Below are 22,421 nucleotides of genomic sequence, written 5' to 3' on the forward strand. Positions count from 1 at the left end.
AACGCAAATTCTTCTCCATGAGTATGGAATTAATTTTGTATACACATCTCGGCGCCAGGTTCCAGTCCTCTGCAATAAACACCTCCAGAGATATGCAGCATAGAAAAATCAATTTGCATGGGCGTTGCCACACCACCTTTTCCAATAACTCTCATTTTTCTCCATGAGTATGGTATTAGTTTCACATACGTACATAGATATGTATTTCCATACCAAGCTTGAGTACTTTACCCAAACATTTGAAGAGATATGCAATATGAAACTTTCAATCAGTATGGGAGGTGCTACGCCTCTTTTCCAAAAACGTCCATTTTTCTTGTGAGTATGAATATGATTTCACACAGTGTTGGCAAAATGTTAATCTGACTAACGATTAAAATGTTAATCGCGTTTGACGATTAAAATTAATTATTCGTTATTAACTATACGATTAATGATTAAATTCTTTTAGTCGTTAATCGGTGTCTGCGATTACGATTAATTAATTTTAATCATTAATCGTCAATCCAATTAAAAATAAAATCTGATTAAGTTGTCTAGTTTGTCCGAATTTGAAACCAAACACCAGTTATAGTAATTATTTTGTATTTTACGCTTACAAAAAGCACATAATATAAAAAACAATTATAATTATTGTTATTAGTAATACATAAACTGGGAACTTTTACAAACCTAGTTTGTAAAACGTTTGTTGGTATAGAGCTTAATAAAAATGCACACCAAATTGCTCAGATTGGGGAGGAAACCCAACTTAGCCACACCGGATTAACTTGCTTTGTGTGCACAGGAAAATTCCAGCATAAATTAATTAATCACCAAACCTACTGGATCAAATTAAGAGTTAATGATAAAAACTGTATTTTTTTAATCGCGGTTACGATTAACTGTTTAACTGTTAACTGTTTAATCAGATTAAAATTAATCATGATTAACTGTAAGCAGATTGAATTCAATCGAACTAATTGATTAAAAAATCAATCGATTAATGCCAACATTGATTTCACATACATATCTCTATACCAAGTTCCAGTTTTCTCCCACAAATACTTCCAAAGACATGTATGTATGTAATATGAAAATTCCAATTTGTATGGAAGGGGACTTGATTTATCGGAATTACTTTCAGTATAACGCCATCTAACGTGTACCAAATTTCGTTCTGATTGGGAGACCGGTTAAGGAAGTAGCCTATTTTTCAATCCAGGTAATAAACCATCTGTGAGCAAAATTTCATTTTTAAACAGGTGGCAATTCTTAAAAAAGTAATCTAGGTCATAAGCTATCTGTGTGCAAACTTTAATGCAAATCAGTTCAGTCATTTCCGCGTATTACTTTAATTAAAATTGTCTAATAGGTATCAACTCCTAAAGTAGTAGCCAGTTTTCCAACGTAGGTCATAAGCTATCTCTGTGCCTATTTCCCCCGGTGGGTCATAAGCTATCTGCTTGCAAAATTTCATGCAAATCCGTTCAGACGTTTCCGCGTATTAATTTAATTAACCTTTTTTACCAGGTGGCAACTCTTAAGAAAAGTAGCCTATATTCCAATCTACATAGGTAATAAGCTATTTATGTGCAAATTTTCATGCAAATCCGTTCAGTCGTTCCCGCATATTAAATAAATTAAACTTTTTTAACAGGTGACAACTCTTAAAAAATAGCCTATAGCCTATTAACCAATCTGGCCCATAAGCTATCTGCGTATAAAATTTCATGCAAATCCGTTCAGTCGTTTCCGCGTGATGATTTCCCAAACATCCAAACATACAAACTTTCACATTTATAATATTAGTAAGATAGTAAGATTGAAAATGCAAAAGAAATCATTTTAGTTAAAAATAAAATGAATACTTCAGTTCATTTTTGCGTCACTAAAATAAATTAAATTCATTAACTTTGCACATTTCAGTCTATTCTTTTTAAAATTTTATAAAAGTAATAAGTAATATTTAAAATTCTAGATTTGGATAAGAATAAAATAAATAAATAATTGAAGCAGTTATTAAATATTCTTAATTTTTGTCTATAGTTTGGCTTGTTGATTGATAATAGAAATTAATCAAATAATTATATTAATCGTGTAATTAAAAAAAGTTAAAAATAATAAAATAATGATGTAATTAAGATTAATGAATTAATTAACATTCTTTTTAAGTAATTAATTATTAATCATTAAAAAGCTGGTAATATCGGTGTTTGATCATTAAATGGTTATCCAAAAAATATTAATCATTATTTAACAGGTCTGGTTTAATGGTTTACAATATACCCAAATAAAAGTTCTAATATTTTGTGTAGTTTATTGTATTAAACTTTCACATTTATAATATTAGTAAGATAGTAAGATAAGATAGTAAGATAGTAAGATTGAAAATGCAAAAGAAATCATTTTAGTTAAAAATAAAATGAATACTTCAGTTCATTTTTGCGTCACTAAAATAAATTAAATTCATTAACTTTGCACATTTCAGTCTATTCTTTTTAAAATTTTATAAAAGTAATAAGTAATATTTAAAATTCTAGATTTGGATAAGAATAAAATAAATNATTCTCAATTTTTGTCTATAGTTTGGCTTGTTGATTGATAATAGAAATTAATCAAATAATTATATTAATCGTGTAATTAAAAAAAGTTAAAAATAATAAAATAATGATGTAATTAAGATTAATGAATTAATTAACATTCTTTTTAAGTAATTAATTATTAATCATTAAAAAGCTGGTAATATCGGTGTTTGATCATTAAATGGTTATCCAAAAAATATTAATCATTATTTAACAGGTCTGGTTTAATGGTTTACAATATACCCAAATAAAAGTTCTAATATTTTGTGTAGTTTATTGTATTAAACTTTCACATTTATAATATTAGTAAGATAGTAAGATAAGATAGTAAGATAGTAAGATTGAAAATGCAAAAGAAATCATTTTAGTTAAAAATAAAATGAATACTTCAGTTCATTTTTGCGTCACTAAAATAAATTAAATTCATTAACTTTGCACATTTCAGTCTATTCTTTTTAAAATTTTATAAAAGTAATAAGTAATATTTAAATTTCTAGATTTGGATAAGAATAAAATAAATAAATAATTGAAGCAGTTATTAAATATTCTCAATTTTTGTCTATAGTTTGGCTTGTTGATTGATAATAGAAATTAATCAAATAATTATATTAATCGTGTAATTAAAAAAAGTTAAAAATAATAAAATAATGATGTAATTAAGATTAATGAATTAATTAACATTCTTTTTAAGTAATTAATTATTAATCATTAAAAAGCTGGTAATATCGGTGTTTGATCATTAAATGGTTATCCAAAAAATATTAATCATTATTTAACAGGTCTGGTTTAATGGTTTACAATATACCCAAATAAAAGTTCTAATATTTTGTGTAGTTTATTGTATTAAACTGTCGAAGTCAAATAAAACCGGGCATGAATAAATCGTATTGTACTTGGTACAAGTCTGGTCAATTTCGAACTAGTTCGGTTTCTGTCAGGAAATTCTAGTTATAAACTAGTATTTTTCCTTACTAGTTTAGGGTTTCACGCAGGGTATGTATGTACATTAGAGTGGTCCAAAAAAATTAAGTTGGAATTTTAATGCCGGCACCCCCTAGGATTGTTCTATATCGAAAAAAATNGTTAGGAATAACATTAAAAAAAGCTATAATCAACTTAAGTCAGATGTGTATAAGAGACAGGGGTATGTATGTACATTAGAGTGGTCCAAAAAAATTAAGTTGGAATTTTAATGCCGGCACCCCCTAGGATTGTTCTATATCGAAAAAAATATACCCTTTTTTTTATTTTGAAATCAAAGTTTTCCATGTATTTTATATGGAGAGAAAACCATTTTTCGTAGAAATGGTATAAGACTCTTAAAAATCAATATTTGTCAATCGGAGAACTGTGGTTCTCTTCAGGAGACTTCCAGTATTAATACCCAATTGTTTATTTAACCATTTTTTATGATTAAAGATTTTTCCATTGCATTTTCTAGGGGTTTTGGAGGACCTATAAAATATAGTTACTATGAAAAAATGGTTAAAGAGACAATTGCGTATTATTACTGGGAATCTCCTGAAGATAAGAAAAGTTTTCCGATCGAAAACTGTTGATTTTCAAGAATTCTGCACTATGTCTACGAAAAGTTGTTTTTCCCCCATATAAAATACATGGAAAACTTTGAGCGCTTTGAGCACTCCCTATTTTTATTTTTTTTTTTTCAAAATAAAAATATAGGGGTATATTTTTTTCGATATAGAACAATCCTAGGGGGTGGCGGCATTAAAAATCCGACCTTATTTTTTTTACATACATTTTTGGACCACTTTAATGTACATACATAAGTATGAACTCATTTGTTGCAACTGGTTTTGATATTCGTAGATGGTTTTAGGCATAGGTTTAGTAGTCTAGTTTAATAAAAAAGCAAGCCGAAAATTAAAAAAAAAATACTGAATTCATTTTAACTGGGACCGTTGATAACTGATGAACACCCAGCCAGCAGAGAAACGTACTTTTTGCCGAAAGTGCAGTTCTCGTACATTTTTCGTTTCCGGAAATGCTCAGAAAACGATTTTCATATTTGTTCATTTTTCGTATCCGAAAAATGTCATCATCTTATTTCAAAACAATAATTTTAAAATATTTGTTCAAACTGAGCATTTGAAAACATGTATGCTTTTTGCCCCTCTGAAAGAATTTTAAAAATTCTTTACAAATTTCTTTTGTTTGAAATGTAACCGTGGACACCAGCTGGCAGAAAAACTTGCAAATTTGCGTTCGTACAGAAAATTGCAAGTTTCTCTACATGAGAGAGAATTTGGGAGCATTTTCTCTTACTATCTGATATTTTGAATGATAATTCTCGCTGGATTTTCGACGAACAAACCTACTGTCTTCCCTACAAGGCCTTTTCAGACTGACCGATTGTCAATACACTCAAATAGAAACCAATACACATAAAAAACGCTGTAAAAATTTCCCTTCAATTTTAAGGCAGTAAAACAACGACCTTAAGTTAACATCAACCGAGGCCATATGTTGACAAGGGATGCAAAATCACAGTTACACAACAAAACTGGTCAGATTTTTCAGAAATCCCTCAAATTCTGATGTGAAATATGATGCCAAAAGACTGCAGATCTCCCATTTAGATGACCGGTCATATGACCGGCAGATGTCTCGTAGGATTCCCAGAGAGTTTTGCTTTACATAGAAATTTGTGCTCTTTTATTTTCATTTTGACTCACTTCAGTGTTGGTTCCTTTAATTCAAGTTGGCATTCGGTTTTTGGAATTTAAATAAGTTCTCAGCAAAAAAGTTTGTTTAAAAAAATACATATGTGTACATAGTGCTTGAAAATATCAATTTTTCCCTTACCTTAAACCTTTGGGAGTGGGCAAAAATGATGTTTTGTAAATTAGGCAGAATTGAATATGCGCTATCTGGGAAGACAATATCTACATGTATTATTTATTCTGTTTGTTGGCACCAAACACAAACGCATCTTAAGTGTCTTAACAGTGAAATAATTGCTTATTTTCTAAGTTTGCGAATAAAACTTCACACTTAAAACTAAGACATTTATAACAAACAATTTATGAAGAAAATCCCTTCTTCGTTGAAAATAAAAATTTGCGAAATCGGCCCAATTTCATACAGCCCTGCCTGACATGAAAATGTTCTTCACGATAAGGCTAGTAGCCATTTCTAACAGATTTCGTGTCGCTTAGTCAAAAATGGAAACATATATACATATTTGAAAAACGGCTAATTTTTTTCTGCAAAACGGCTAACAAATCGGCTGCCGGCTAAATCGAAATTTCTCCGGCTGTTTGCTATCGCAACCGGCTAAATCTAGACGGAAAGCGGCTAAAATGGCAACACTGCACATTATATTCAACAATTTGTATTGAGCTCGAGGCCGTTTTTTAAAGAAAACTTATTGTGGAAAAGCAACAATAATTTGAAAAAGTGGTAGAAGTGATAGCTATTTCGGAAATCACCACATTTCCTCATCAGACTTCTTTCAGTAGGATTCGAACCGACGATCCCACTGACTCAGCCAGTTGCCTACGCACTGTGCTAAGTTTGGCTTGTTAATTCTTGTTGCTTATTTCCACTATTTCACTTGTTAAGTCAACTACAATCAAGCGCAGCTATTCCGCTGAAATTCACCGGATCATGTGGTTGTTGGTTTTTCTTAATATTTCTATTATTATAATGTTTAACTTTGTAGGTGTGCTTGTCCTTAAGTTAATTGTTTTTTTGTTATTTTATGGCCTTATAACAATTATATTCAACAATTTTTATTGAGCTCGAGGCCGTTTTTAATGAAAAACTTATTGTGGAAAAGCAACAATAATTTGAAAAAATGGTAGAAGTGATAGCTATTTCGGAAATCACCACATTTCCTCATCAGACTTCTTTCAGTAGGATTCGAACCGACGATCCCACTGACTCAGCCAGTTGCCTACGCACAGTGCTAAGTTCGCCTTGTTAATTCTTGTTGCTTATTTCAACTATTTCACTTGTTAAGCCACAATAATTTGCTTTTCCACAAAAAGTTTTCATTAAAAAACGGCCTCGAGCTCAATAAAAATTGTTGAATATAATTGTTATAAGGCCATTAAATAACAAAAAAACAAATAGCACATTATAGATTAAAAAAATACAAAAAGTGAAAGTTAAAAGCACTAAAAAATTAAATAAAGGGCCCTGAGAAATATCCACAAACCGCTTAATTCTATTGTGAATACGCAGTACGAAAAGTAAGTTTTCGTGACAGCAAACTTTTAATTCAGAATTTTTAGAAAGATTCCAAGTTTGCAGTTTTATAGTCCATTAAATAGAAGTGCAAGTCTCTGCAATATGCCGATAGTTTTTGATTTTTTTTTTCTGACGGTGTCATACATTTTCAAACATTAAAAAAAATTTTCGGACACATTTAAATGCATAAAATTGAAAACTTGGAATCTCCTTAAAATTCTGAATTCAAAGGTTGTTGTTGGGAGAACCCTCTGAATTTTTATAATTTTTGTGCAAATTTAGAAATGCCGATTTTCGTACATATATTATGTTTATTAAATTATGAATTCATCTTGTTTTCGGCACCATTTTTGAAGACCACTTGGCACATTTTGAAATTTTGAAATTCCATCCCTGGAATTAGTACCTAGTACTCACGGATTTTTTTAGAATTCATGGCAAAATTGTACTAAAAAGTATTGCGTAGTAGGAAAGTATATTTTAAACGAAATTAGGTTTGTATAGTAAATCCTCCAGTAAACGGTTGCAGCGAGAGCGTAAAAGCAAAAAAAAACGTAAAATTGAGAAGAAGAGAAAACTACCAGAAGAAGTTATTGAACACAAAACTAGTAAAAACCTGCAAGTGAACATAGGGACACGATATCGAACCGAAAGTATCGATATGGTACTCATTTAAAGTATCGCTGGAAAAATATCGGGTACCCAATAATATCGGAATCAAAAGACTCGATATCGCAAATATCGATACCAAAATCCAAAAAAATAAATATCTGAAAAAGTGATTAGAATCCTCCGAGCGTATTTCTGCCATGAAAAACAGCTTCTCATAAAAACGCCCTTTGTGGCACAACATCAAGGCGCACGCAACAAATCGGAGAAGCTCGGTTAAACGCTAACATATTTTGTAAGCGCCAATCTACTATTTTTACACGTAGAGATTGAGGTGTTGACTTAAAATACCGAGCTCGCGTCTTCAAGTCCCGCCACATGCAATCCTAACGATAGTAAAAAGTGTCAGTTCTTTAAAGCACAATTTATATCGGGAAAAGTTGATAATCAGATAAGTCTTGAAAGCAATTTTTTCGCATTCTCTTTTGTGTTTTCTATTTGCTTCCAGACGCGTCAACTTTTATTGAATTCAAGTTCGTGGTTCTTTAAATGAGAGGTATCTGCACTCTTCCCCTTTCTTCTCACCTCCTTCGTCTTGGAACGAGCAGACTTGAAAGCAAGACTTGACGTGTCTGAAAGCTGACTAATTTGAGTTTATGACATTCGATACGATACTAGGATTCTGGTACTCGATTCCAAAAAATATCGTTTTAAAACTATCGAGTAAAAAATATCGGTATCGAATGCCAAAAGTATCGATATGGTATCGTATCGTATCGAAATTCGTGTCCCTAAGTGAACAGTTATTGCACTGTTTTGACATTCTGCTGTAAACATTTTACTATTTATAAATCAGTTTTAAACTCTTTGCCTTACACACAAGCATTTAAACAGTCCAGAACATCATTAATATTTTGATTTCCACTAATTTTACTTTTGTTTACGCTTAAACAATTCAACAAATGGCAGCTTTTGACATTCATTCTTCTTCTTCTGCTAGGAAAAATTTCCCTTGCAAGAATTTGCAGCTCTCCCGTGTTATTACGCTCTCGATTCAGGGCTCTGCTGCAAATTTTTTGGGTTATTATACACTTTTCCAGTAAAAATTTGCAGGTTCCAGTACAAATTAGTACTGACTAGTTGTTACTATACAAACCTATTGTATCTAAAACGTACAATTGTACTAAAAATGCCAACACTGCCCTGGAAAAATTGGACTAATCCGGGATGACTCCGGGAGCAATCGCAAAGGAGCATGCNAAAAATGGGACTAATCCGGGATGACTCCGGGAGCAATCGCAAAGGAGCATGCGACTAATACCACTTTTGATCTCTTTATATGGAATGAACTGATCGCTTTTGTTCGAGCACGTCCTATGAAGAGACTAATTGTTCACCTTTATACCCGAACGGGTATACAAAGCGACTATTCACTTTTAAAAAATACAAATAAAAATTTGCGCCAGCTGAGATTCGAACCGGGGTGCTCAGTCTTGTCAGGCGAACTCTCTCTCTGTGTGCCAACGCCGCACATGAAATTTCATTGACTAAGTGCGTACATATCATTAAATCGTTAATAGTACCCGTTAGAGATGAGTTGGGGACTAATTTAACTCCAATTATACCCATAAGGGATGAGTCGAGACTAATTGACTCCATTAGTACCCTTATAAGACTAGTTGGGACTAATTAATGCCCAATTGTACCCGATTGAGAGTAATCTCATTAGTCCCACAATTTTTTGCAGGGTGGTCTTAACTCTCTCAGTGTTCGTTTTCTCTCGTAGTAGCCCTCATTTTTTTACATTTTACATAAGTATGTATAAACGCACAAAAGTTTGTATCTCTATTGGCTAGCTTTTAGGGGGCTTGTCATTTGATTTCGTCACCACTACCACACCACTATCACCGTTGCCTTCTACATGGCTAAATTTGTGTATCCAACACAACCAAATACCGACGTCGAGTTTCTCTACAAATGCAGGAAAAACTCGTTACATATGCATATGCATAGTGCAAATGCATCTATGCATGCGGATGTAACTACAATGTACATATACATATGTACTAGGGATGTTTCGAATGTCATATTTTTCACATTCGTGAATGCGAATGTTAGGAATAACATTAAAAAAAGCTATAATCAACTTAAGTCATCGTTTTTATTACTTAAAAATTTTATAAATTATTAGAACATTGAATGAGTGCTTCACCTATACAGTGTTTTAATATAGTAGTCAAAGTTGAAAGGGGGTATATTATATTTCAAAAAAAGTAATTTTGCTGCCTTTTCTCCCATGAGGCGATTTCTTATAGGTTTGTATATAAGGCCGGCTGCACTGAACAATTGCTCACCTAGAACGCTGGCAGGTGGGGCGCGCAAATATTTGCGGGCCAGATCTGTCAATTTGTCGTATTTTAGTTTAGTTTTCCACCAATCGAGAGGTTTTTCACCGAGATTAGCTCATTTTGCTTTAAGAAAGGCCTTCTATTGAGCTTTAAGTTCACATTTTTTAATGTCTTCAGTTTGTACATACGAGCCTTCGCTCTCGCTTGAGGTATCTAAAATAATTTCTAGGTTAATAAGACGTTTAGCAGTACTTGTTGAAGGCCCAATGTTGCTTGATGTACTACTTAACCATTTAGCGCCTGAAGCAAAAAGCCGGTTACTGTCCGTACCCTGGTTAGACACTTATAGCCATTTCTATNATGTACTACTTAACCATTTAGCGCCTGAAGCAAAAAGCCGGTTACTGTCCCTACCCTGGTTAGACACTTATAGCCATTTCTATAATATTAGAGTGGACTCTCTGTCCATGTACACATTCGCATTCGTAAAACATTCGTATGCGAATGCGAATGTGTAAAATGTTGCGAATCATTCGCATAACGAAGGCGAATGCAAATATTCGCAAAATCCCTGATATGTACATAGATTCATATATCTACCCGTGTTTGGAATGATTCACGTTTCACTCTTTTTTGAACTATTTAAATAACATCACACGACCGCCAGTGATTGCAAAAGTAACCCGCTAAGTGTGATGTAAGTACGGCAAATGTTTTAACCTGCCAAAGGGTGAAACATCTGATTTCTGCTGCTAATTACAGACGTCTCAGAATTAATTACATACATACTTATGTATCTTCATGTGTAGATAAGTACATATCGTCACCTGAAAGGCAAAAAGGCGTAGCAAACTTTGAATTACAACTCCCCACATCATTTTATGAAAAAAAAATATTAAAATATTAGTCACAACTTTTTCCCATTTCATTTACGATGTTGTTACATCTTTTTGCATTTCAGGGGACGATATATTCTTATGCATCTAAAAATTGGCTAAATGTATTTGCTTATCGACTAGCTCCGGTCTGATGCTTTTATGTTAAAATCACAACTGCGACTAGGGATGCAACATCATTCTTAAAAACATCGTTCTTAAAAACATCGATGTTTGGAAACATCGATTTTCTCACAAAAAAACTTCGATGTTAAAAAACATCGGTTTTAAAAACGATACATCGATGTTTTTAAGAAGTTTTAATTTCTCATCTACTACCCGATGTAAAATGTGGTCAGAAGCCTTTTTTTACTCAAAAGAACTAGATTCATACATATGCTAAAAATGTAAGTAAATACGTATGTAGCTATACTTATGTAGCTACGACGCACACAGGGACGACAGCGGCCAAAAATGGCAGAAATGAAGTACGTTAAAAATTAAAAATAAATATGCACGATCATAGTTAAAACTCTTATTAAGAAAAACCAAAAAAAGTTTGCAAATATTTTAAATATTGTAGCCTCACGAGGCCGTTAAAGTCGACATATTGAACTAATAGTACATATGAGATTATTATGACGAATTGTTTCATATGAGCGTGGGAGGATTTTTTCATATAAATTTCAGGTGTTTGGGGAAAAAGAGTATGGGATTTTATTTCTCAATATATTTCTGATCTGGCAATGCCAATTTGTTTGTTTTGGCAACCGATCTTTATGATGTACCGTTATCACAAAGAAAATCATCCGATTGCGAAAAAAGTGAAAGTGAAGTGCAAACTGTTTTATAGCGTTTTCTTTTCTCGAAAAAAGGCTGCACTTATTCTGCCTTGTGTTAGCGCTGTCACATTTTCATGTTCTTTTCTCAGCCCTTTCACAAGGCGTCGTGTTCTTTTCTCAGCAGGTTGCGATCTGATCCGGCGAAAGTGCTGCCTTTTCTGCCCTCAAATAAACGTGAGGGTGAGAGTTGCATAGTTGATTTTTAATTTAATCTTGTAAAAATGCAATTATTTTCCCTATCAGAAATAAATGTTTTGCTTTAAAATTGTTAAAGACTTACAGGCCAAGTGATTAATTCAGCTTTATTAAGTTCTATAAATAAATTGTGATGGAGTAATATATTTTCTGTTTCATTCTCATATAAAGAACGCAACATTTTCTCAGGTTTCAGGGCAACGCAAAGCAAGAGTTCCCATATAAAAGGGCAGAACTTTTTTTGAGAAAAGAAAACGCTATTAAGCAATTACTAAAAAACATCAAAAAACGTTCTCTCAATTTGTTTATATTATTTTGGTACAAGTATGTATATTCTAAATCCAAAATATTACCTGCATTCATCTGCATATTCATTCGTGAACAATTTTGTAGTGGCGTTTCAAGTAAAAATTCAGCAAATTTTCGATATGTGGTTGGCATCGAAACATTTGCGGCCAGGAGAACAACTTCACAATATTGTGTCTTCTATTGAAGATAAATGTGGTGGAAAAATTAAAATTAATAAAAAAAAGTTGAGTTCCTACTTTTGAAATTCAAGAGACTGTGGGAGAAATCTTATCGAATGAAGACAGCTTTTGAAAGGAAAAACGGCGTATGGCTTGATACGGACTTTGGACAAGAAGAAGAAGAAGCTGTGGTATGCCATTAAAACCGTTTTTCGAAAGTAAATGCAGTATTATGCACGCGTATTTTTTCTCAGTGGTTATTTAGGTTGCAAGTACGAGCAGGGGCAGGCCTCCAATACCATTTGAAGCATCTTCAACGCGAACAAAAAGGCGAAGGATTAAAGAATTGATTTCAACCAAGTGTCCGCAAGAAATAATCGAAGCTGCGGAAAAATGCGAAAGACTGGAAGAACAAGATGACCGTAATAAGAAAAAGAGCTTAGGTGTTATGGAAGCTTTGTCACTATTTCTTGAGTTAAATTTGACGAAAGAAAAGTATAATACTTTAAGATCAGTTGCTAACTCAGTCCACAGCGATTTTTTTCCGAGCTACTACGCATTGAAGAACGCAAAAAAAAAGTTGCTTCCACAACCAATTTATGTAACAGAAACTTTAGTCGAAGTACCGGTACAAAGTTTTCTCAACAGCACAACCTCGAGCTTATTTCAAATTTGTTCGTTTGAAAAAACTGAGCAACACAAATTCAATTTAATTTTGGAAAGCAAATGGGGCTTTGATGGTAGTTCGGGTCACAGCCGCTATAAACAAAAATTTTCAGAAGCTGAAAGTACTGATGAATTTCTACTAGTGTCTGCATTGGTACCTATCCGCATTACTTATGCAGAGAGTGGACAACAAATGTGGTTGAATACACTGTGTTCCTCTCCTAAATTTTGCAGACCTATAAAAATTACGTTTATAAGAGAATCAGCTCTTGTTATACGTGAACTTGAGAATGACATTCAAAACCAGATAAACAATCTCGTACCGTATAATTGTCACATTAAAAACTTGGATATTACTGTTAGCTTTAAAGTAATGTTAACAATGGTAGATGGTGCTGTTGTTAATGTTTTGACTGAAAATAGCAGTGGTTCTGTTTGTTATATATGTGGTGCAAAACCAACTGAAATGAATTCGCTTCATATTCGTGAGAGGGCTGTAAAGGAAGATTTGTTTAAATACGGTCTATCCACTTTGCACGCACATATAAAATTTTTTGAGTGCCTTCTCCACATTGCTTACAGATTGCCGTTAAAATTTTGGAGGGTTTCCAAGAATTGCTCAATGAAACTATAGATCTGTATATCAGTTTATACCCTTGGTACTATATGACCAGCACTGTGCACCGCTGTTAAGAAAATCTAGGATCGAGAGTAAAATAATAAAAGTACGTGTTTTAAGTCTTTCGTAGACTTTATTTGCGTAATTACCCTGCAAAAAATGAGACTAATCCGGGATGACTCCGGGAGCAATCGCAAAGGAGCATGCGACTAATACCACTTTTGATCTCTTTATATGGAATGNCTGTTAGCTTTAAAGTAATGTTAACAATGGTAGATGGTGCTGTTGTTAATGTTTTGACTGAAAATAGCAGTGGTTCTGTTTGTTATATATGTGGTGCAAAACCAACTGAAATGAATTCGCTTCATATTCGTGAGAGGGCTGTAAAGGAAGATTTGTTTAAATACGGTCTATCCACTTTGCACGCACATATAAAATTTTTTGAGTGCCTTCTCCATATTGCTTACAGATTGCCGTTAAAATTTTGGAGGGTTTCCAAGAATTGCTCAATGAAACTATAGATCTGTATATCAGTTTATACCCTTGGTACTATATGACCAGCACTGTGCACCGCTGTTAAGAAAATCTAGGATCGAGAGTAAAATAATAAAAGTACGTGTTTTAAGTCTTTCGTAGACTTTATTTGCGTAATTACCCTGCAAAAAATGGGACTAATCCGGGATGACTCCGGGAGCAATCGCAAAGGAGCATGCGACTAATACCACTTTTGATCTCTTTATATGGAATGAACTGATCGCTTTTGTTCGAGCATGTCCTATGAAGAGACTAATTGTTCACCTTTATACCCGAAAGGGTATAAAAAGCGACTAGTCACTTTTAAAAAATAAAAATAAAAAATTGCGCCAGCTGAGATTCGAACCGGGTTGCTCAGTTTTGTTAGGCGAATACTCTCTCTGTGTGCCAACGCCGCACATGAAATTTCATGACTAAGGGCGTACATATCATTAAATCGTTAATAGTACCCGTTAGAGATGAGTTGGGGACTAATTGATCTCCAATTATACCCATAAGGGATGAGTCGAGACTAATTGACCTCCATTACTACCCGTATGAGACTAGTTGCGACTATTTAATGCCCAATTGTACCCGATTGAGAGTAATCTCGGAATACTCTCTTTAGAGATTAGTCGCACAATTTTTTGCAGGATATGTTTCAGTTCTTTTTACAAACCTACTTAGACTTTAGTTCCCAAAAATGTTTTTCGCGAGAAATTTTCGTAGACTCTTCTTCCCGTTTTGTTCTTTGCCAAAACGTTCTGGAGGCTTTGTTACCCATTTTGTTCTTTTATAAATATTCCCGAAAGTATTGTTTGCATTGTGTTCTCATTGGGAACGTTCCACACGGTTTTGTTCTTATATAATTCCCATTAAGAATGTTCTCGCCAATTTTGTACTCATTTCGGTTTTATTTTGAAGCTCTCTTTGGAAAAAAACTGCGAGAACGACATTTAGTTTTGATCATATCTTTTGTTCTCGAACACTGCATACATATGTATTTTTATGGAAGTCATAAAATAGCTCAAATGATGGTTCCTCAACGCATTATTTTGTGTGCGTCGCACAGTGGAACGTATGTAACCAAAAANCATACATATGTATTTTTATGGAAGTCATAAAATAGCTCAAATGATGGTTCTTCAAAGCATTATTTTGTGTGCGTCGCACAGTGGAACGTATGTAAATACGTAGTAAAAATGGAAGTGGTAAGTTTAGTAATATTTTGTGGGGGACCGATCATAAATACTCTAATTAAAAGGGAGCTAAAATGTTTTTGTCCCAGCAACGGATTGTGCGCTGGGTTTGGGACCCGCCACGTAAAAATTACTTCCAGTGAAGAAGCAAGGTAAAGCCTCGGATGAGACCCCTCTTATGATGACGACCACGGAAATCGTTTAAAGGACTACGATTTGAGGGCATGCACCTGGACCCCTAATGGGGAAGGTGCATCTGCCCTGCTGGTTGATGTCCTCGTAAGGACAAAAGCTGACATCACCGTCATCCAAGAAATGCGTTGAACGGGGCAAGGCAAGCAATGTCTGGGGCCTTGCGACGTCTACTACAGCTGCCATGTAAAGGAGCGCAAATTCGGAGTTAGATTTGTGGTGGAATCTTAGGAACCACCGTTGGAAAATTCAGCCTCCAAAACGAAACGTCCGACAACGGATTCAGGTTGATAGAATTCGCCGGGGCCCGAAACATGGTAGTATGCAGTACTAGGTTCAAGCATACAAGATCCATCAAACCACGTGGCTGTGTTCGGATCGAAAAACGAGAAACCAAATCGATCATGTTGTGATAGACGGATGTCATGCTTCCAGTGTTTCAGATGTACGCACACTCCGAGGCACAAACATCGACTCGGACAACTATCTTGTTGCAGCCAAGATACGCACCAGCCTCTGTGCAGCAAAAACTGTGCGCCCAAATATGCAAGGAAAGCTTAACGTCGAAAAGCTGCAATCACAACAGACAGCCAGTGCTTTCGCTACTCGACTCTCATACCAGCTCTCGGAGAGCACTCTTCAACATATCGACATATGCGAGCAGTGGAACCACATCTCCCGCTCATTAAGTACCACCGCCGAAGAAGTAGTCGGATTTCAGCGAACCCGAAAGAACAACTGGTACGATGAGGAATGTCAGGAAACTGCAGCGAAAAAAGATGCCGCCTACAGGAGCACGCTGCGATCGGGCACAACGCGCGCTATATGGGACCTCTACAGGGATCTGAAGAGGGAGGGGAGACGTATTTGCCGCAATAAGAAGAGAGATGCCGAAATACGTGAGTGCGAAGAGCTTGAAATGCTGGCCAACAGGAGTAATGCCCGAAAATTTCACCAGAGAGTTAGGCGCTTCACGGAAAGTTTCAAGACCAGGGCATAGTCCTGTAAGAACAACAATGGCGACCTAGTAACAAATGTTCAGAGCGTACTTAAATTATGGAGGGAACACTTTTCCGCCCTACTAAATGGTAGCAGTACGGAAAGTTGTGGAGAAGAAGAACCCGGGCCCGCAGTCGATGATGACGAAATCGACGTTCCACCGCCTGACCATGACGAGGTACGAATAGCAATAACGTAGCTGAAAAACAACAAAGCTGCTGGAGCTGACAGCCTGCCAGCTGAACTATTCAAGTACGGCGGCGAGGAGTTGATTAGGTGCAATCATCAACTCTTGTGCAGAATATGGTCAGATGAGCGCATGCCCGACGACTGGAATTTAAGTGTGCTCTGCCCAATCCACAAGAAAGGCGACGCCGCCATTCGCGCCAACTACCGCGGGTTCAGCCTTCTAGGCATAGGTTCTAAGGTCTTATCGAGCGTATTGTGTGAAACACAGAAGCCCATCGTCAAATAACTGATTGGGTCTTATCAGTGTACCAGGTATTCACAATACGCCAAATCTTGGAAAAGACCCGCGAGAAAAGGATCGAAACTCACCACCCATTTGTCGACTTTAAAGCCGGTTTCGACAGTACTAAAAGGAGTTGCCTCTACGCCACTATGTCTGAATTCAGCATCCGCTCAAAACTCAAACGGCTGTGTAAAATGACGTTGAGCAAAACCACCAGCTCCGTCAGAATTGGGAAAGACCTCTCCGAGCCGTTCGCCACCAAGCGGGGCTTCAGACAGGGCGTCTCTCTTTCATGTGACTTCTTTAATCTGATGTTGGAGAAGATAATAAGAGCTGCAGTACTGAACCGCTCAGGAACAATTTCCTACAAGAGCGTGCAATTGCTGGCTTATGCCGATGATATCAACATCATCGGTAACAAAAACCGCGAAGTCTGTTCTACCTTAACCAAGTTGGATAAGGAAGCAAAGCGAATNATCATCGGTAACAAAAACCGCGAAGTCTGTTCTACCTTTTCCAAGTTGGAAAAGAGTTTGTCATCAAACAAACAGTCAGCACATTCGCGCCTTGGCACCCACGTCACTGTTGACGTCGAGAAAATAGATAATTTCGTTTACTTGGGAACCAGCATTAACACCGATAATAATGTCAACATGGATGTCCGATGCAGACTCTCTCTTGCCAACAAGTGCTTCTTTGGACTGAGTAGGCAATTCACGAGTAAAGTCCTCTCTCGACATACGAAAACCACACTCTATAAGTCACTCATCATGCCCATGCTGTTATATGGCGCAGAATCATGGACAATGACAACATCCGACGAGGCGGCGCTTGGAGTATTCGAGAGAAAGATTTTGCGGAAGATTTACGGGCCTTTCAGCTGTATGAGCTTTACAACGCCATGGACATAATGCAGCTTGGCCATGTCGTTGGAATGGACACCGACGCTCCAGCTCAGAAATTATTCAACTCGGAACCCGCTGGTGGTAGCAGAGGAAGAGGGAGGCCCCCACTGCGATGGAAAGATCAGGTGAAGAAGGACTTGGCTTCACTTGACGTTTCCAATTGGAGTCAGTTGGCACAGAAGAGAAACGACTGGCGTGCTTTGTTGAACTCGATCAAAATCGCTTAGGCGGTTACAGCGCCAAATAAGAAGAAGAAGAAATGTTTTTAACTATTTTCTCATTTTAATATAAATACTTGCTGCTGAAGGTAGAAGTTAAAAAAAAAAATTATTATTTTTTATTCAAAAATTACTTGTTTTGTAAGCTGTCACATATACAAAGTAAATTTAATCAAAATCGGCGTGGCAGTAGGCCAATACTGACCATGTTTCAAATTTCTTCTTTCCTAAGTGAAAGTCGACCATATACAACATTTGATTGGAATTTGACAACGTTTACTATTTTTGTCCGCAGCTTATATGGCGACGTTACACTGTGCACCGTGAGGCAGTCTAACCTCCATATATGACAGAGAATATTAAGCGGGACTTACGGTTTTTTCACAAATTCAGTTCGAAGATGCACAAAGTGACATATTTTAATACGTAGATACACTTATATATACTTACATATATATATATATGTTAAATTACCTTGTGATTATTATCCACTACAGTTTCAATAGAACAAACAGCGTACACCAAATAGGCTCGTATTAACTCCCATGTTGTTTTGCTTTTGAATGCCGCGACAGGGTCATTGAAACTGGCATCCAATGGATCACGTTGGGGGTTAATTGGAACATCTGGTTGTTGTTGCTGCGTGGGCTTGTGTGACCGTGGCCGTTTTACTTCAGGCTCAGCCTCTTGTCGTGCAGTTACTACAGAGCGATTCAAAGAACTTTTTGTGAACACTGAATGCCGTGACGTATGATCTGGCGAATAAAGGATATTGCTTAGGAGTTCACGATGCTGCTGTTGCCGCCGATTTATCTGACACTTTGATGTTTTTGAATATGTTAAATCGTCTTGGTCACGATCAATGTCATGACGGAAGTCTTGATGGCTCGCTGATCCTGCTGTTGCAGATATAGGTGAGGCAGTTGTAGCCTTACTTCTAACACTCCAACCGGAGGTTGTGCTCCTATTGCTCTTATTGCGACTATAAACTAAGTTTGTTGTGGCACGTTGAGCACAAATTGAACGCAAAAACGCCATTACACATGCACACACTGATATTAAGCGTAAGGTTGTACGATGTGATCGGGAATCAATTAACTAAATATTGCAAATTGTTTGAGCACCACAACTCAGTATCAGCTTCGGTAATCTCTTATGCAAATATGAAATAAGTGTTCTGAAATTGTTTTACACTTCCGTGGCTAGAATAAAAAAAAAATTTGAGTGATGTGTTTGTATGGGCGATTTATTAGTATTTAAGCACCCCGCAACAACCAGCAGCGCTAATTTAAAAACTTTGACACGCGCATGCGCTTAAATGTTTGCTCTTTAATTTCGTGAGACACGTTTTCAGCCCGATTGTCTTGGACACTAGCACACATATTATTATGTACATATGTATGTATATATTAGACATGCGTTTTGATGCCTGATTTGGTGTTTATTTTTTGAGAACTAATATTTTCCGTTTCAATTTGGAGCATAAAACGAGTTGTCAAAACAAAAAAACATTTTGGTGCTCACATCAAGTTTTTCAGAGAATGGGCAAATAATAATTCTGTGGTCATAAGCAATAACCGCCTAAGTCGGAAAACCTGAATTCGAAAAAAAAACGTTTTAAACATTTGGATTGTAATGTTATCCTTATGGGACATATAATATTTTCGCCTAAAACTTTTTAAGTCGTCTAGCTGGCGAGATGGGGATTTCATATACGCATGGAATACGGGTTGAGGAATATTATAGCATATACAACTCCATCTATAATTTTTTCGACTACTGTACATAAGTTGACTATTATTACTTGGATGTGCTATCATAGTAGCACAATGCCACTAATATTTGACTTACAAACAAAATACGGGCAGGAATTTTAAACTTTCAACCCTGTATGTGTGAAGTATTTTAGTTTTATTATAAGCTTTTATTTAACTTGGTCATCCCGCGGAAATCGCGGAAATTTCCAATCGATTGTAAACTAACTTCCCGACAAGTTAGAGATAGAGCGTACATGCATAATCAGATATTTAAATGCCGGTTTGCTATTCGCGCGACAAACTTTTTTAAAAACGAAGTAAATTAGTACAAATTGTTAGTAATTTTCATTAGTTTGAATAATTTCTTCCACTAAATGACTTTTAGTAACTTTAACGAGAACTTAACTTATTTTATTTTATTCATTTTAGTGCCGTTTTCAGAAAATTTTCTTTCTAAAAAATCGTTTGTTACATTACTTTATTTTATTCCTTTGAGTGTACATGTTAAATAAAAGCTTGTTTTTAAAAAATATTTTTTTCCATGTGTTATTGTAAATATGGGTGCAATTTAATGTAAGTTAGAAGTTAATAAAAGTTGGATTAAAGTGATTTATATACAAGATAAAATAAAATAAAATTGTGTAAACTATTAGGTAGTGTTATGTGCATTTGTATATATGAAAGTGTGTGACAAATGCACTCTTTGATAAGGAAATCAAGTGGAACAACTATATTGTTTATATTTTTTAGTTATACATATACATATGTTTGCGAGGAGTGACCAAGTTTCATTTGTTAATTCCACGTGGTTTTCTTAAAACAAAAGGTGCGGCTGAATGCCCACCCTAAATTATTACAGTAAATCACTTTTATAAAGGATTCCATAGATATATACATAAATTCATAGTAAAATCACCCATAATTCCAATTACGGAGGGGAAATACACCAAAATATAGGTATTACGAAATTTTTACACACATATATGTACATATATGTGTTCATTGATTATTTTTCGAATGGTTTTATATAAAAGTCTAATTCATAATTTAATAAACACAATATACAGGGTGTCCCAGAAGTAACATGCCAAACTTGAGGAGAAGGCAGGTGGGGTGGTGAGCTCTCTGATAAACAAAAAATTTTCAGGTAAAAGTGTCACCGTTTTTGAAATAGTTAAATTTTTTTGAACTAAAGAAAAATCGTGCCTTTTCATGTATTTTCTTTAACTGCATCTACAAAAAGGGCTATACTTAGTAAATTTTTTATGTAAAATACTTTCAGATAGTTGCTTTTCCATACTCAAATGCAATGTAGTTACAATATATTAAGGAACCATTATAAAATTAGGACTATATTGCGATTTTTAACTTTTTGATATTTTCTTCCCCAACTTTGACTATCTCTGGTGAAAAAAAAAATCTACTGAGCTATAACTTTACATTACATAAAAAAATTGCTCATTTAATAAAGATTTTAGAAAGGTGCCACCCCTGTAGGGAAAACACGAACTAGTGAACCAAATTTCTAGTTCAGTACTAGTTCTTTTTCGCCAAAAACTAACCAGTCCGATAGTAACTAGTCCCGCACCAGTCCAAAAGCAGTGAAATGTGATACTTTCACTAAACTATTTTATTTCAAATTTTAAACGCAGGGAAGGTAATCATTATGAGTAAAATAATTTAAATCAGCATTTAATCATTATTTTATGGATTATTATTAAGTTTTATTTTTTCGCTCAAACGGAAATAATTATTATTTGATTTTTATTTTTGGGATTACAAATAATGATTATTTTATGATTTTTATTTTTTTCGCGCAGAGGTTATCATTAATTTTGAGTTTTATTTTTCCATTTAAAACTAATGATAATTTATAAAATTGAAAAGGCCATACAGACGCAACCTACTGAAATTTTTACCTGAAAAGTTTGTGTCTTATTCCTCGGTAATCACGCTGGTATAGTTTTTGAGTGGCTTAGTAATCATTATAAATACTTAGTGATTCCATAAACAATAGCCAAGATCCTGAAGGACAATTGAGAAAAACAATGCAGTTGCAGAAAAAGAGGCATTTAAAAAAAAGAGTGTCAAAATAATTATCACTTTCTCACTAAATTTATTTAAAAATGCAAGCCACCAGAGCTACCTTTTTTTTAAGAAAAGACAATTCATTTTTTTTATGCAATCCAGCCACATAGTCAGCAATAAAGTTTAGGTACAACGAATTTTTTACAATACGGGCAACTATTTTTTAAGTATTTTAGTTTTCGGTAATTTTTTATAAAAATATGGTCATTCTACAACAAAATCCCCAAAAATCAGAGTTCCAAACCTTGTGCAAAATTTAAGAAAATTCTGAAAAATTTCATTAGAAATAATTCACTTTCTATTTACGCTCTCTACAAAAAGATTTCGTTTAGCCCATTCAATTTTAGTATAATGAAGTGCAAGTGATGAGGAAGCTAGGACTTACCAAACACAAGAAAAAAATTGCTAAATATCAATGGTAAGTCCTAGCTACCTCAAACTTGCACTTTGTTATACTAAAATTGAATGTAGCTAATAAACTGGTACTGTAACTTTTTCCTAAAGAGTGTAAATTGCAATATTTGGATGGAAATTGCGGAGTTTTCTTTAATTTCAAAGGTCTGGAACTCTGATTTTTAACCATTTTTTATAAAAAATTGGGAAAAATAAAATATTTAAAAAATAGTGCCGGTATTGTAAAAACTTCCTTACCTAAACTTTTTGACTGACTGTATATCT

At 34.8% G+C, this 22,421-nt stretch overlaps 1 protein-coding gene across 5 annotated transcripts in view; it reads right to left on the reverse strand.

Annotated features, from left to right (window-relative positions):
* The window catches only part of slgA (proline dehydrogenase slgA), a 156,166-nt gene that overhangs the window by 108,421 nt on the left and 25,324 nt on the right, over positions 1 to 22,421 (reverse strand). For all 5 annotated transcript variants that reach the window (XM_017614537.1, XM_017614536.1, XM_017614538.1 and 2 more), the window contains exon 2: positions 18,373 to 19,100. In XM_017614537.1, the coding sequence (XP_017470026.1) occupies positions 18,373 to 18,936 (564 nt within the window). In that variant the 5' untranslated portion in view covers positions 18,937 to 19,100. The remainder of the gene's footprint in view (positions 1 to 18,372; positions 19,101 to 22,421) is intronic.

This window comes from Rhagoletis zephyria, unplaced genomic scaffold (genome assembly GCF_001687245.7).
Source record: "Rhagoletis zephyria isolate East Lansing unplaced genomic scaffold, Rhagoletis_zephyria_1.1 Rzeph_scaffold_00848, whole genome shotgun sequence".
Lineage (NCBI taxonomy): Eukaryota > Metazoa > Arthropoda > Insecta > Diptera > Tephritidae > Rhagoletis > Rhagoletis zephyria.